At 44.3% G+C, this 16,482-nt stretch overlaps 1 protein-coding gene across 2 annotated transcripts in view; it reads right to left on the bottom strand.

The window, feature by feature from the left end:
- Nucleotides 1-16,482, bottom strand: part of INO80 (INO80 complex ATPase subunit) — a 545,189-nt gene that overhangs the window by 316,794 nt on the left and 211,913 nt on the right. For both annotated transcript variants that reach the window (XM_086937360.1, XM_086937361.1), the window contains 3 exons: nt 8,508-8,703; nt 6,513-6,580; nt 4,091-4,300 (listed from right to left, as the gene is read on the bottom strand). In XM_086937360.1, coding sequence (XP_086793486.1) covers nt 4,091-4,300; nt 6,513-6,580; nt 8,508-8,703 — 474 coding nt within the window. The remainder of the gene's footprint in view (nt 1-4,090; nt 4,301-6,512; nt 6,581-8,507; nt 8,704-16,482) is intronic.

The following is a 16,482-nucleotide window of genomic DNA, read 5'->3' as shown; positions in this document are numbered from 1 at the left end:
TCTTGTAAAGCGCATGAATCACCCCACATGGGGTATCTCCGCGCTGTAGACCGCTGGGGAACCCGTCCTGGTTATCCCTGTGAGATGGACCCTGCTGGTTATCTCCAGTGTGAAACCAGGTATCCCCAGCGTATGTGTGGGCTGTTGTGGAGATGAGGCATAGTATGTGCTTATTCTTTTAAAACTCAATAAAAAATGTTTTTTAAAAAATTGTAAAGGAATTGATTAAAACCCACAGATTTAAAAAAAAAGTCAAAAATAGTATGCACACCCAGGTGAATAGTTTAAAACACTTCTAGTAGTCTATTACATTTTCTTTAGGCCATAAATGTTAGGAAGTACATGCATAAGTACAATCTATTCAAGCATAGTACCCTATGCATGCGTACCAATTTATATTTAGGAAACTTGATGGATTTTACTATTTCCTCCCAAAAAATTATTCTGAAACAAAGACTATTTTCCAAAGAGGCATTATAAAATACATAAACCCTGCATCTATGTTACTGGTTGCTCCATCTTATCCTATTTTCTGCACTACTTTCCTCTGATGCATGAGAGTAAAGTTAGAATGTGTAGGAAATATATTTGAGAAGCTTTGAAATCCCAAACCCTTCTAATTAGCTTCCTTTCATGGAACTGTGAATCATATCTGCCCAATAAATTGGATCCAGACCTTTTCTGAGCTTTCTGGTATGGTTTAGTCCTCAATTTAAAATGGGAACTGCAGTGCTACACATATAATGTAAAACCAAGGCAGCAGGAGCAACTCGTGCATTGAATCCAGAAACGTGAGGGCCCTGAACAAACATGGAAAAAACACACAAAATGAATTTCAATTATGATTATTCGGACATATTAGAAACCCTGATTGGATCGTGGTGATGACGGGCCGCCCCGAAACGTTTCCACGGACCCTTCACCTGCAAGTTCACCTGCCTCAGAACATGCACCGCGCCCGCCAAGCCAAACCCCAGCAGCAACCTCAAGTGCATCCTGCTCATCACCCGCTCCGTCCACAGACACGCCGTCGAACTCTGGAACCTGCTCGACACAACATCACCAGACGTCGCGTTCCTCACTGAAACATGGATGAACGCCTCCTCAGCCCCCGACATCGCCATCGCCATCCCGGATGGATAAAAGATCATCAGGAGGGACCGCGTCAACCAGACTGGGGGAGGCATCGCCATCGTCCACAAGAACACCATCCGCATCACGGCCGACGACGCCTTCACCGCCGCCGAGCACCTCCACTTCCAGATTCACACCGACCCAAAGACGACCCTCAGAGGCACCCTCATCTACAGACCCCCGGGACCACGCACACAATTCAGCGAAGACAACACGGACTTCATCAGCCCACACGCCCTCCCCTCCGCCGACTACATCCTCCTAGGGGACCTCAACTTCCACCTGGAGAACAACATGGACCGCAACACCGTCACCCTGCTGGACAACCTCGCCAACCTCTGACTCAAGCAACTGGTCAACACCCCCACCCACTACGCCGGCCACACGCTTGACCCCGTCTTCTCATCCAGCAAGCACATCGCCTTCAGCCACTCCACCGGACTCCACTGGACCGACCACAGCTGCGTCCACTTCAGCTTCAGAAAAACTACTACCCACCACCACCCGCAACAGGTTCCTCACAGAAGCTGGAGCAAGATCACCGCCGACCAGCTCACCACCTCCCTCAGCCAGAACCCACCTGCCAGCACACCGGACCCCAACGAAGCAGCCCGCAACCTCACGCAGTGGCTGACCGCCTCCGCCGACGACCTCGCACCACTGAAGAACCCCCCCAGCAAACCCAGAAGCAAGAAGGCCCCCTGGTTCACCGACGAACTCAAGGACTCCAAGAAGACCTGCCGCACCCTCGAGAAAGCCTGGCTCCTCGACCGGACCACTGACAACATGACCGCCCTCAAACACGCGACCCGCAAGCACTACCAGCTCACCCGCACCACCAAGAAGAAATCACTGAAGGAGCGACTGGACAACAACGCCCACGACAGCAAGGAAGTCTTCAGCATCGTCAAGGAGTTCTCCAACCCCAGCACAGGCAACAAGGAAATCACCCCTTCACAAGATCTCTGCGACTCCCTCGCCTCGTTCTTCCACCGCAAGATTGCCGACATCCACAACAGCTTCGGCACACCATCCTCGCACCCAACCGTCGAACCAACGCATCCCACCGCCACCCTCCGCACCTGGACCGCAGTAACCACCGAAGACACAGCCCGCACGATGAACACCATCCACTCCGGATCTCCGACTGACCCCTGCCCCCACCACGTCTTCAACAAGGCCGACTCCACCATCGCACCCCAACTCCGAGACGTCATCAACACCTCCTTCGACACCGCCACCTTCCCGGAGAGCTGGAAGCATGCCAAGCTCAGCACCCTACTGAAGAAACCAACAGCGGACCCCACCAACCTCAAAAACTTCCGCCCCATCTCGCTCCTCCCTTTTCCTGCCAAAGTCATCGAGAAGATCGCCAACAGACAGCTTGCCGCCTTCCTCGAGACGAATGGATCCCTCGACCCCTCGCAGTCCGGTTTCAGAGCCAACCACAGCACCGAGACCGCCCTCATCGCAGCCACCGATGACATCCGAGCCCTCCTCGACAACGGGGAAACAGCGGCACTCATCCTCCTGGACCTCTCCGCCGCGTTCGACACTGTCTGCCACCGCACCCTAGTCCAACGCCTCAGCAACACTGGCACCCAATAGAAGGCATTGAAGTGGATCATCTCATTTCTCGCTGGAAGAACACAGAGTCCGCCTCCCCCCGTTTCGTTCCGAGGCCACCGAAGTCATCTGCGGCGTCCCGCAAGGATCATCACTCAGCCCCCACCCTCTTCAACGTCTACATGAGACCTCTCGCAGCCATCGCACGCCAACACAACCTCAACATCATCTCCTACGCCGAAGACACCCAGCTGATCCTCTCCCTCACCAGAGACCCCAACACCGCCAGAACCAGCCTCCACGAAGGGATGAAAGACGTCGCCGAGTGGATGAAGAACAGCCGCTTGAAACTGAACTCAGACAATGTAATGTATGTATACTTGTAAAGCGCACTGTTACCTCGTTACGTGGTGTCCTGGCGCTGTATACCGCTGGGGAACCCGTCCTGGCTTTCCCTGTGAGAGGGCACCCCCAAGGTGAAGCCAGGCATCCCCGGCGCTGCTGGGGCCGTTGTGGAGATTAAGCAAGCTATGACGGAAGTCCTCATCCTTGGCCCATCACCCTCCGCCAGGGATGACTCCTAGTGGCCCCCAGCCCTGGGCACCGCCCCCATGCCGACAGACCACGCACGCAACCTGGGCTTCATCCTGGACTCCTCCCTCTCAATGACCAGACAAATCAACGCTGTCTCCTCTTCATGCTTTCACACCCTCCGCATGCTCCGCAAGATCTTCCGATGGATCCCGTACGAAACCAGGAAGACGGTCACCCAGGCCCTCGTCACCAGCAGGCTGGACTACGGAAACACCCTCTACGCCGGAACCACAGCCAAGCTACAAAAAAGACTACAACGCATCCAGAACGCCTCCGCCCGACTCATCCTGGACATCCCCCGACGCAGCCACATCTCCAGCCACCTGAGGAACCTGCACTGGCTCCCCGTCAACAAGAGGATCACGTTCAGGCTCCTCACCCACGCACACAAGTCTCTCCACGACCTGGGCCCCAAGTACCTCAACGACCGCCTGACCTTCCACACGCCCACCCGCTAGCTACGGTCTGCTAGCCTCGCCCTCGCCGCCGTACCACGCATCCGAAGAGCCACCGCCGGAGGCAGATCCTTCTCCTACCTGGCGGTCAAGACATGGAACTCCCTCCCCATCCACCTTCGGCTGACCCAGGACCACCTCGCCTTCAGAAGACAACTCAAGAGCTGGCTGTTCGAGCAGTAGCGGCCCCCAAGCGCCTTGAGACCCTTCCGGGTGAGTAGCGCGCTATACAAGTGTTATGATTGATTGATTGATTGACCTTCACCCCATAAAGTAAACAACTAAACCGGAATATCGCCTTTATTGTAGTGTTAATTATGTTTTAGTAAATATGCTGTTACCTGTTCGTATAGGTTGGCCAGCCAATTCATGCCTTTCAACTGGTAACACTTCAGCTTGCCATTGAAAAGGGTGGGCTGCGGAATGTCTTCTCCAGCCATGATGGATGGATTCGCCAAACTGTAGCTCTCTCCAAACCCCGTGCCAGACTTATTGGCAGCTCTGAGAGCAGCTGCCCGACTTTCCCTTGCGTCATCATCAAAGGACCTTGTCTGAAAAAGAAAGAAAGGAAATTAGGCATCACAGATTCAAGGGTGCTTTAAAAAAAAAAACTTTTTTATTATTATTTTTTAAACCAATTAAGTCACATTACTTTGTACGCATTTCAATGCAGTTATAGCCGTCGTGAAAGGGTGCTTTTGATTGTAAAGGCCTATTTATTTTCATCATGTTGCACTTACTCTAGTCAGAATGTACATTATGTACCAACACTCTTGCATCTTTCATTAGTAGTAATGAAATTATCAATTTAGTTCAGTGTGTACATGTGCTGCCTCTGGGTTCTCATAAAAAAAAAAATAAGAACGGAGAAAGACAGTGAGTGCCAGAATACATAATTCATATAAACAGAACATTTGCAACTGCATCCCTTTCAAAACAATATGTATGAAAATAAGTCAGAGCTAAGAGAAAAAGACAAAAAAAAAGTCACAGGATAAGAATTAAGAAAAATGTGAATCCATAATTTAACAAAAACCCACAGTAGTTCCACTCAAGGTATAAAACATTTGGTGGACATTAGCGAATGATTTTGATGGCTGTATACCAAACGTTAAACATTATTTTTCTTTTTCAGAAACAAATTGTTAAAAGCCTGAGTTTGCTTCAGAGAAACATAAAGCAAATGACCCCCACAACATGGGACTGGGATTTTTTACCCTGGGTGTGGGGAAATGTTTCTTTTGTTTCAACTGCTGAACAGCAAGGTTTTCCTGGCAGAGATGGACAGGGAAAAAAGGCATCAGGATGTACATCTAAATAGGGCAAGGAATGTAATATCTTTCCTCTGACATTCCCTAATAAGTCGGGCAACGGAGGAAGTATTCCAGCCACTGAGACAACGGGACATTTGTCGACTGAAGCCTTCAGGTTCGCCAGTCTCTAAACGATGAGGGTGGACCAGGGGTTTGGGAGACACGGTACTCTGATGCCTTTAAGACGAAGTACCAAGACAGACAAAGTTTAAATCAGGCCCAAGGTTTAATCATTTCTTCCAGCTCTTCTAGAGGGCCGGAATAAGAAAACATTGGTACGTTTAGGAGTGCCACTGTTAAGGTTACTATTCAAAACCTAGTCTGATTCTCACCTTGAGTGTTTATTGTTTTCAGTAAAAACTATCACAATCGATTATACTTTTCATTCTGTGTCATAATTTCTTTCTGAACTAGATTCCCCAACGATTTTAAACATCAAGTACAGCTGCAATTTACTTGCTAACTGTAGCTTAAGAAAATAGCTGTCCTCAAGCCTGTTAGATGTGTCCAGGAAGCAACATTATTGCGTTTTAAGGGCCTGCCCTTTTATTTTAACGGGTGGCAAGTCTCTTCTATAGAACCGGTTTTAACTACTTCACTATACTATTCATTGAATATATTGTCAGCTTTGTTTCGATTTCATACTCAGATATTATGTTAAAGTGGCAAACCTAACAAGTCCTGAAATTCACCGGTTGCCATATGCTCTGCTCATGACTTCACTAGGGCATCACAAATTACATTGGTAACATCATCAATGACCTAATATATGATGTTAAAGGACATTTGTGTTGGTATCTGTAATTTCATGGTCAAGGTAATCAGCAGAACATTTTGGTATTGGAAATTAAGTAACAATCCTACCCTTAGAAACTACAGAGCATCTTTAATTATGTGCCACAATTAAAACAACCCTTCAACCTTTAATGGAACGGTTAGGTTGCTTTTCATGAAATAAGGGGTGGTCCTTTTACTTGGCATTGAACCTTAATGGCTAGTCAGCTATTTTTAAAGAATAGAATGGGATTTGTAACGTATTGCATAGACAAAGTTGAAGTACAACTATCCAGACTGCATCTGTACATTGTGTGGTACACTTATAAGCCAAAGGCTGCCAATGTAATTTAAGGGTATATGTTTTTGGTACAGATTAACTCGATTCAAAGTTTTTGCATTGTGTGTAATGCTTACACATACCCAAAGGAGAGCACACCTTTGTTTGCAAAAATGCATGTGGTCCCTATGCTTGGTGCACAGAATGCACACCCCACATTCTACTGCTGCACATCGTCTTCTATATAGATCCAGACACAGAGGAACAAAAGAGTGCTTTAAGAAAAGTTACGAATAGTTCATTTCAAACAGATAATATGTTTGAAAACGCCAGCGGTTCGGCAGGCCCATAGTATGCTTCTCCTCATTTAACATATGCCATGAGCAAGATACTCACCCGAGCCTGATGTATCTGGTATGCATCTTCTGCATTCTTCAATGCTTGTGCCTTGTAGTATTCACTGTCTGCAACATGAAACCAAAGACAAGTAAGCTGCACTACAACCAAAAATATTTGGTACAGGTTCACAAGATAAACCATGACAACATGGGTCTGAAAACTCATCAGAAATAGTTTTTATTTTGTCAATATAAATTATTTACAGAAAGTGTTTTTGTTTTTTACAGAGGCGCATTGATATAAGAAGCAGAACATTAATCACCGTCTAATCAGCATAAGGAAAAATTGGCTATTTCCCCGCCATTATAATCTTCACCGAATTCAAAACAATTAACAACTCACTTGAAAAAAGCACTTTTCGACATACTATCTAAAGTAGAGATCTCCAAAGGTAGCGTAGAGGCTACAGTTAGCTCGCCAGTACCCTAGAATGAGCTCCCAAGAATATAGTCGAGCGCTGTACAGGGGCTAGACACATTGAATTAAGCAGCTCAACTCATCTCCGGACACTAATAGTGGCAGCCACCCTGACCAATGCCAGGGCCACACAAACGCACATATTGACAGCCTGACGGAGTTGCAAAATGACCAGCTATTTCCACTCTCAATTTTGTAAAGTCACATGGAGATTGTCACTTGGCAAGACACACTCTATCAGTCACACCGAGGGTGTGGAAAAAGTTAAGATGTTCTTGGAGTGGTTTACCCGAAATGAAAAGGACATGTTTGATAGCAAAAAGGGATATGCTGATGTTCGTTGCAAAATGATTGAAAATCTCAAATATATTTAAGTTGCTTTTTGAATGGTAATTCGTGGTGTCTTTGGAAGATTTAAATCTCTTTGTATCAGTGGACACTTTCTAGTCATGTGGGGGCATTTCATAGTGATAAAACGTTTCCCAACATTGCTGTTGCTATAACCATCTTGAGTTGGGGTAGACCGTGTTCTGTAATACCATCCAGTTTTAAATATCATCCTGTCAAAATATAGCACCTACAAATCGACAACCACACCTTCATGAAGGTAAGAATATATATAAGTAAATATTTACATTCCTAACTCCACATCTATTTATCATGAAGATATGCCTGTACCTATCTATTATACATCGCTTCAAAGTACATAGAAATGGAGCAGCTAAGAATAGATCTATACTTTCCTAGGTTTAAGAACCTTCACCAAATTATATAAACAGTATTCTCAATATGACATTTTGGCTGACGGTGGTCATTCAATATCGTGACCTATCAGGGTGGTTACTACTATGATACTGCCAGTTGTGGTCACTATTATGATTGTATCTGATGTGGTCATTATTCCACAAATGATCAAAGTCATCAATAGATTAGAACAGTTTTCATTGATAAGAAGCAGCTCTCATTACCCCTAATTTAATGATGCATTATTTTAGAGGTAGCCAAATAGACCTTTAAATGAATGACACTTTGGCAACAACAGCTCCTTTGTTAATTTCTTTTTAATTGAATTAAAGGAAATGGGATTTATTTATTTTTTTAATTTTATTTATTTTGAAAGTTTTATATAGCGCGGACAAGATCTTTGCAGATATCAGAGCGCTTTACATAGTAGGGGTACATGAGGGAGGATAGACAACAGGTAAGTCAATAAAGCTAACAGTACAAATAGGTGGATGCAAAGCCAATCATGTAAATCAATAAGACAAGTAATGCAAATAAGCAACGTGGTCAAACATGTAGTACACATCGGTGCAGAGTCTTTAAGGAGTTCGAAATAATAGATCAAGTGTATAAAGCCAACTTTTTTGCACTGTGCCTTTAAGCCAGTCATTATTATCTTCCATTCACAGAGGGCAATTCTCTGGTTGACACGAGATTCTTTTTTGAAGCTTTGATTGGCTACCCGATTACAAAGAAAAGATGACCACTTATTCCTGCCAATTCAAACTCAAGTATCATGCTGAACAGCACTGCCATTCTGTGCACTGCTACATGTCATTCAGGGAAACATACCATAATCCTCCTGTGTGATGTTAACGACAACCCCTCCACCGATGTCTATTTGCCGCTGGGAAGAGTTGTCATCCAGCTTCCGTAGAATCTCTTCCTGTATCACATCAGACTCTGAATCTCGCTTACGGCTCATGAAGTGGGCATAGAGCTCTGTTTGGGTGATCAGAAAATTCAATTTCCGCTGTTGTCTCTTAGCCTGAAAGCAAATGGAAGAGCCTAAATGAGGCATTTCAAACAGAATAGATCAAACTAAACGGAAAACATCCAGAGTTTCAATATATACAGGAATATTTTATCCTGCTTCTCAAAGTACAAAAAAGAACAATGCACAAATGTGAGAAGCTGTTATACACGTCTCTATTAGCCACACTTACATTGCAACTGGACTTTCGCTTCAAAACCTTTCGCATTATTATTTGCTCTATGATCACAGTTTCCCTGATTACACGTTTTCTTACATTCCATTATCCCTATATCCAGGACCAAATTGCAGACGGTTTTCACTCCAACAACTAATGCTAATCTCAGCCAAATTTTTAATGTAGTGTTTCTCACTTTCATGTGTCCATCAGTTTACTTCCAACTATCTCTTTTTGTTTGGGCAATATTTTCCATGACTCTCATATAATAAACAAGAAATTTACTATAGTATCTAAATGACTGGTGGATCTTTGGACTTTGGCCCCTGCCACCTTAAGTACTGAAGGGAAACCCCGGAAACCTCTTGTATGTAACTGTATGCAGTATATGCATTTTTCCCCATATGAAGGACCCTGTAAGCATCTGCTCTTGGCATGTAGTGCTTTAGATTCACATGCTTTCCATAAGTTCACCATCTAGTGTTGGGCTCAGATGATTACAAGTTCTTTTTGTTCCAAGAATAGTTCTTCGAGTCACAAGGCTATGTGACTCCTCCTCTTGGGAATACTGAGCCCGATCATCGACACCATCTTCAGATTGTTTTGTCGTGGGTAGGTGAGAATGTAAGAATGCTGTATATGGAAGCATTGAGATGTCCATGTATTATTATGAAATAAAATGTGTGTATTTCAACCTACACAGGACTTTTTGGGGGAGTAGGGATGGCACATGTGAATCTACAGCACTACATGCCAAGAACAGATAGTTACAGGGTAAGCAACATAATCCGTTCGAAGCATGTGTGCTGTAGATGCACATGCTGTGCATAGACTGTGAAACAGTCCCTCACCTCAGGCAGTGGTTAACTTGTGGGTATTGTAGTTGTCTGAAAAATAATTTCAAGTACGGCCTGACTAACATTGGCTTGTTGGCATGCAAATTCATCCACACAATAATGTTTTGAGAAGGTGTGTGGAGTAGACCATGTTGCTGCTTTGCAAATGTTAGCAATAGAAATGGTCCCTAAAAAATGCCATAAAAGCTCCAATTTTTCTAGTGGAGTGTTCTTATGGCGCATCAGGTAAAAGACGTTTAGCATATGCATTGAATTGTCTGGATACATTTAACTATCCATCTTGAAATGCCTGATTTTGATATTGCGTTTCCTAAACGAGGGGATGCAAAGGCAACAAACAATTGTTTTGTTTTTTCCAAAAGATTTAGTCCTGTTGATGTAATACATCAGTGCCCTTTTTATTACATCTAGAGTGTTTAATGCCCTTTCTGCAACTGTATCTGGTTGTGGGGAAAAAAATGGTGAATCAATGGATTGATTACTATGGAAATTGGAAACTACTTTGGCAAGAATTTAGGATTAGTTTGAAGCACTACCCTGGGTTGATGAGGTTGAAAGAAAAGCTCTTCTAGAGTTAATGCCTGAATTTCACTTACTCTTTTAAGAGAAGTAATAGCTATTAAAAAGGCACGTTTCTATGAAACATATTGCAATTAACAAGAATGTAATGAAAGGTACAAAAGGAGGACCCATTAATCTTGTTAGGACAATGCTTAAGTTTCATGCTGGGGCAGGTGAAAGTGTAGGAGGAATTATTATTTTAAGTCCCTCCATGAAAGATTTTATAACTGGAATTTTAAACACCGATATGCGTTATCTATTTTGGAGATATGCTGCAAACGCTGCAAGATGTAATCTTATGTAAGTATATGCTAATCCTGCAGTTTGTAAATGCAAAAGGTAAAAAATAAGTGTTTTTACCTTTGCCTTTAGAGGGTTAACATTTTACTTGTGAAAGAATATAACAAAGTGATTCCATTTTGCTGCATAACATACCCTTGTAGTTGGCTTACGAGCCTCTTTAAGAATGTTCATACATTGTTGAGGTAAATTTAAGTAACCAAATTCTAAGCTTTCAGGGGCTAAATTGCAAGATTAATTTCTTTGGGATTGGGACGTCTTAGTGTTCCGTGATTCTGTGAGCAAAGATCTGGGTTCAGGTGAAGATTCTAGTGAAGGACTTAAGACAGTTCCAGGATTGTTGACAACCATGGTTGTCGAGCCTATGTTGGAGCCATTAGTATCATAGTGAGAGATGTCTGCGAGTTTCCTGACCTGATGGTAGTGGGAGAGGTGGCAAAGAGCATTCAAATATCTCTGACCAGTTCATCCCTAGAGCATTGCCTTTGGATTGATGGTGTGGGTACCTGCTTGCCAAGTGGGGGCATTTTACGTTTTCTTTTGTTGCAAACAGGTCTACCCCAGGAAACCCCCACTTGTGAAAGTATGGTTGAAGAAAATTGGGGTAAAACTCACATTTGTGGAATTGTTGCTGCGTTTTGCTTAGAAAGTGTGCAATTTGATTGCTTGTCCGTGAGGCATGTTCTGCTAGGAGATGAATGTTATGATGTATTGCTAATCTCCAAATTTTCTATGCTACTAGAGATAATTGGAGCGAGTGTGTCCCCCTGTTTTTGTAAATAATAAATTCTTGTCATATGGTCTGTTTGAATTAGGACAACTTTGTGTTGCAGACCAGGTAGGAAGGCTTTGATTTCTAGATGAACAGCTTGCAGCTCAAGGTGACTGATACAGAGATTCTTATTTGGAATCTCATATACTCTGAATAGTGAGGTTGTAGAGATGAGCACCCCAACCTGTTAGGGAAGTATCTGTTGTGAGTATTTTCTGGGGGGCTGTGTGCCTGAAAAGACTGCCCTTTTGTTAAATTCTGTGGTTTCCACCATTGCAGAGATTGATTTGTGTATCTTTCTAACAAAACTAGATCGTGACGGTGACTCAGTGAACAAGTCCACTTATGAGAGAGACATTGTTGTAGAGGTCTCATATTAAGTCAGGCATGTTTACTATGTGAATACAGGATGCCATCATGCCTAGAAGTTGGAGAAATGTTTTGCAGGAATTTTATTTCTAGTTTGAAACTGGTGAATTAAAGTTACTATGTTGTGCAGCATGTCTGTGGTTGGATATGCTAGTGCTGATTGTGTGTTCAGTATAGTGCCTAGGTACGACTCAGTTTTGTCTGATTGTAGATGAGATTTTTTTTTATATTGAGGGTGCACCCTTCTTGATGCAGCAAATCTAGTTTTTTTGTGTTTTGGTTGCAAAGAACGTAGTTGTTTGCTTTGATTACCCAGTCGTCTAGATATGGGAAAACATTAATATTATGTCTGCATAGATGTGCTGCTACTACTGCTAGACACTTTGTGAAGACTCGCGGTGCTGTGGTAATTCCAAATGGAAGAACCTTGAACTGATAATGTGTTCCTTGAAATAGAAATCTAAGGTATTTCTTTTGTGCAGGGTGAATTGGTATGTAGACATAGGTGTCCTTTAGATCTAAAGCCGCCATGAAAACCCCCTTTTTAGGTCTCGCCTGAGCTAGCATTTTCAGGCACCCTTACAGCGCTCGATCAGGCCGCGTCAGTTTCACTTTGAAGAAGCATGCCGCCACAGGGGGAGTGTTAGCTGCTCTTTTCATCTATCACTGAACAGTCTATAATTGGCTGCCAAATTTTACTTCCATTCACTTCTATTCAAGATCCTAACTACCCTGACGGGTTGGAATTATCACCGGATGTGGGTATTCCAATTGTGGATTCAGCCATAATGCCCTGGAGAGTTGTAGAGCACTCTCTTCTACAATGAAACACGTGTCGGCTGGCTGTTTGTAAATTATTCCGGATGCACGATTAAAAGACAAGTTGCAGAACAAAGATTCCATTGTTGGAATGTCCTACTTTGCTTTAAATATTTATCTATCAGATGATTTACTGTTTAATGTGTGCACAGGTCTTTTGCTTAATTGTTGCTGTGTGGTTTTCCACACAGATTGAGGGGTTTTGAGGGTCTCCCCTTCCTGTTGGCACCATTTTGATTCTGACACCCAACTATTCACATTACGTCTAAACAGCTTGAGTGCCACTTCTTCCTATTTACTAAAACCCGTCTCGAATCATTAATTTAAAAAAAACTCTCCATCTCAAGGATACAGCTTGTTCATCCAATTAGAACACTGAGGGAAATGATCCTCCCCAGGATGAGGTCCAGAACAGGGAGGAAAGTTATTGAATCGATATAGGACAACTGAGACGAAGCGATTCAATCGCGGAAAAGGGGCTTGGACTCCCTTTATTTTAACCATAGAACTGTCTGTAGATAACTTCTGACCTTAAATAATTGACTCATAACACTGGCATTTATAATGCAACAAACTATAATGACTAAAGTACATGCAACTATTCTGTTTGCACTTGGGTTTTTCTTCTTTTTTTAAAAAAATAATAAAAATAATAACACAAAAATTGGCTCCCAGGTTTGCTATTAAAACCCAAATAATGTATGTGCCATAAACTATGAACTTGTACGTCTTTTTTCTTCTTCTGTGAAACCACGGTTTCATATTTGTATAAATTGCTTTAATTTCAGCACCTATTTCCCAGTAACACGCAGCCACTTATTCCTCCTCTTGTTCGTTTGTGCAGTGTTAGCACCATGGTTCTACAATAAAACTATACTTAAACCATAAAAGCATCCAGGGTAATCTACTGACATGCGGCTGCAAGGGATTATCTTTTGTCGTTTGAAATCAACGTATAATTCTAACTAATTTAATCACTATCTATTACTAACTAAAAAATAACTCTTTCAATCACTCTCAGTAACTATATCACACTCTCTCTCACTAACCAACTCTCAAACTATCTTTCACAAACTAACACACTCACTCACACTAAATAAATAACTCTCTATCACATACACACTCACAATAACAAACTCCCAGTTACAAAAAAAAACATGTATCTCTCAGACAATAACTAACAAACTCACTATCAAAAATAAATCATTCTCGCTAACATACTCTCACTAATACTCTCTCACTAATTAACTATCACATTCTCACAATAACTACATTAAAAAAACACTCACAAAATAAAAAAAACATATCCAATAGGTCGAGCCTTACACACATTATAACTGTTTAGACATGCAAAAAGTAATATTGTTGCACCAATAGTATTAAACTGCATAACTGAATAATTAAAAGGTCAAAAAAAACATACCTATTAGCTATCCATTTGCATAGCCAATAGGTCTCGCATTTGGGACATTATAAGTATTCAGTTATGCAGCACAATATCCTTGCAGCAACACCAGCAACCGTTGCATAGATAAACACTTATAAGGTCCTAATCGCGAGACCTATTGGCTATGCCAATGCTTGTTGTAATAATGGAATGATCTCTTGGAGAGTGACCATATGGAAGGGTTCTGGTATGATGTAATGATTTATTGGTCTGAGATCGAGAAAGGGTTGTAGGGACCCATCCTTTTTTAGGTCTCGCCTGTCGATGCGCATGCGCATCGAGCAAGCGAGACTATGGGGGCTTATCCACTCTTTATCCAACTTGCAAGGAATCGTGGCGATTCCTTGCAGTGCCCGTGACTTTTAAGCTCAATGCGCATGCGCATTGAGCTTAAAAGCGCGTGCACATCAGTTCCCTCAGCCGCACTAGGCCCCCGCTCCGCTCCGCCCCCTCCCCTGCCCGCCGTGTCGCATTTCTCCTCCCCCCTCCCCTTATCTGCCTTCCCTCCGTCTGTTCCCTCTCCCCGCTCCGCCCCCTCCCCTGCCCGCCGTGTCGCATTTCTCCTCCCCCCTCCCCTTATCAGCCTTCGCTCCATCTGTTCCCTCTCCCCGCTCCGCCCCCTCCCCTGCCCGAAGCTACCATGTTTGCCACCTGCCTAACATCAACATTTACGATCTTGTTGCAGTCAGTCACTCTTTCCGAATCACAGACCTGAATCAGTGCCTCTTTCCTCCCTGCCACATTAAGTATACATGTGCCCTGTATTGCTCTCTCTGCCGTGACTTCTCTACAACGCCTCCCCAACCTCTGCTGCAACTCTGCCTCCTGTTCCAAATTGGCACACTTTTCTATCCGACGTATGTCTTCGGTATTTCTAAATCCCTAGCTCTCCTGTACCTCACTTACCCTCCGTTTACTCAATCGGTTAGCGATAACATCCTACGCATTAACTTTCCGGATCCAGGCGGAATGTTCCTGCATGTAAGCCTTACCTGAAAACTTCAAAATGAAGATCACAAACATCCGGGCGTCTCTACTTTAAGTCCATTTCTATTAAAGAACAAGTTACTTACCTTCGGTAACGATATATCTGTAAGAAACATTAGTTAGTGTTAGATTCCTTACCTTAGAATATCCCCAGGCGTCAGTCTGGATCCGGAAACTTTTGCGTAGCAGTACCCCTGCGCGTCGGTAGGCGTCGTCTGCAGGCGTCCCCTGCGGCTCCGCGTCCGTCGTCGGCGTCGTGCGCCGTGATGACGTCGCTGGAGTATATAGACGCCGCCTCCGCGCGCTGACGTCAGTTCTTTGCACACAGCATTTCCGCGCCAGGAGACGCAGAGCCATGAGAGAACCAACACTGGTGCCATGTAAAACTAGGGCCCTGAAAGGGATGACCTTAACCCTAGGTATCAGTTCGCAGAACGGGGAGGATGGGTGGGATCGGTAAGGAATCTAACACTAACTAATGTTTCTTACAGATATATCGTTACCGAAGGTAAGTAACTTGTTCATCTGAAAGAAACACGTTAGTGTTAGATTCCTTACCTTAGAATACATACCCCAGCAATACCAACCCCGGTGGTGGGTCTGCGAACCAATACAAACTACACCAGAAAGTCCTGGAGGACAGAACGGCCAAAGAAGCCATCCCTCCGGACTTGACTGTCCAGGCAGTAGTGCCTCGCAAACGTGTGCAGCGAGGCCCACGTAGCCGCTTGGCAAATGTCCTGCAAGGGGACTCCCCGGCCCAGGGCAGTGGTAGCCGCCGTGGCCCGAGTGGAATGGGCCCTCAGCCCAACAGGAGGCTCCTTCCGAGCCAAAGAGTAGCACGCTTTGATGCAGAGGACGACCCATCGAGAGATGGTTCGTTTACAGACCGCCCTTCCCTTCTTCGCACCCACGTAGCCAACAAACAGTTGGTCATCCACCCGGAACTGGCGTGTGCGATCCATGTAAAATGAAAGCGCACGTTTTGGGTCCAGACGATGGAGCCGCTCTTCATCCTTTGACGGATGCGGAGGCGGGAAGAAGGAAGGGAGGGTGATGGACTGCCCGATGTGAAAGGCCGAAACAACCTTGGGCAGGAAAGAAGGTCTAGTCCTCAGAACCACCTTATCAGGATGAATGGACAGGAAAGGAGGTTGGACAGAAAGAGCCTGGAGCTCACTCACTCTCCTGGCAGAGGTGATGGCAACCAGGAAAGCCGTCTTTAAAGTCAGGAGACGGAGAGGACAAGAATGAAGGGGCTCAAAGGGAGCACACATTAGAAAGGTCAGAACTAGGTTCAAATCCCACTGAGGCATCACAAACGGAACAGGTGGAAACATGTGAGTGATGCCTTTCAAGAATCGAGTTACAATCGGGGATTTGAACAAAGAAGGCTGATCAGGAAGCCTCAAAAAGGCTGAAAGGGCAGAAAGGTAGCCCTTGATAGTGCCCAGAGCAGAGCCCTGCTGGGCAAGAGAAAGAAGAAACAGAAGAACCTCCGAAA

This window comes from Lissotriton vulgaris, chromosome 9 (assembly GCF_964263255.1).
Source record: "Lissotriton vulgaris chromosome 9, aLisVul1.2, whole genome shotgun sequence".
Taxonomy (NCBI): Eukaryota; Metazoa; Chordata; class Amphibia; order Caudata; family Salamandridae; genus Lissotriton; species Lissotriton vulgaris.
This window is presented reverse-complemented; position numbering and strand designations above follow the sequence as displayed.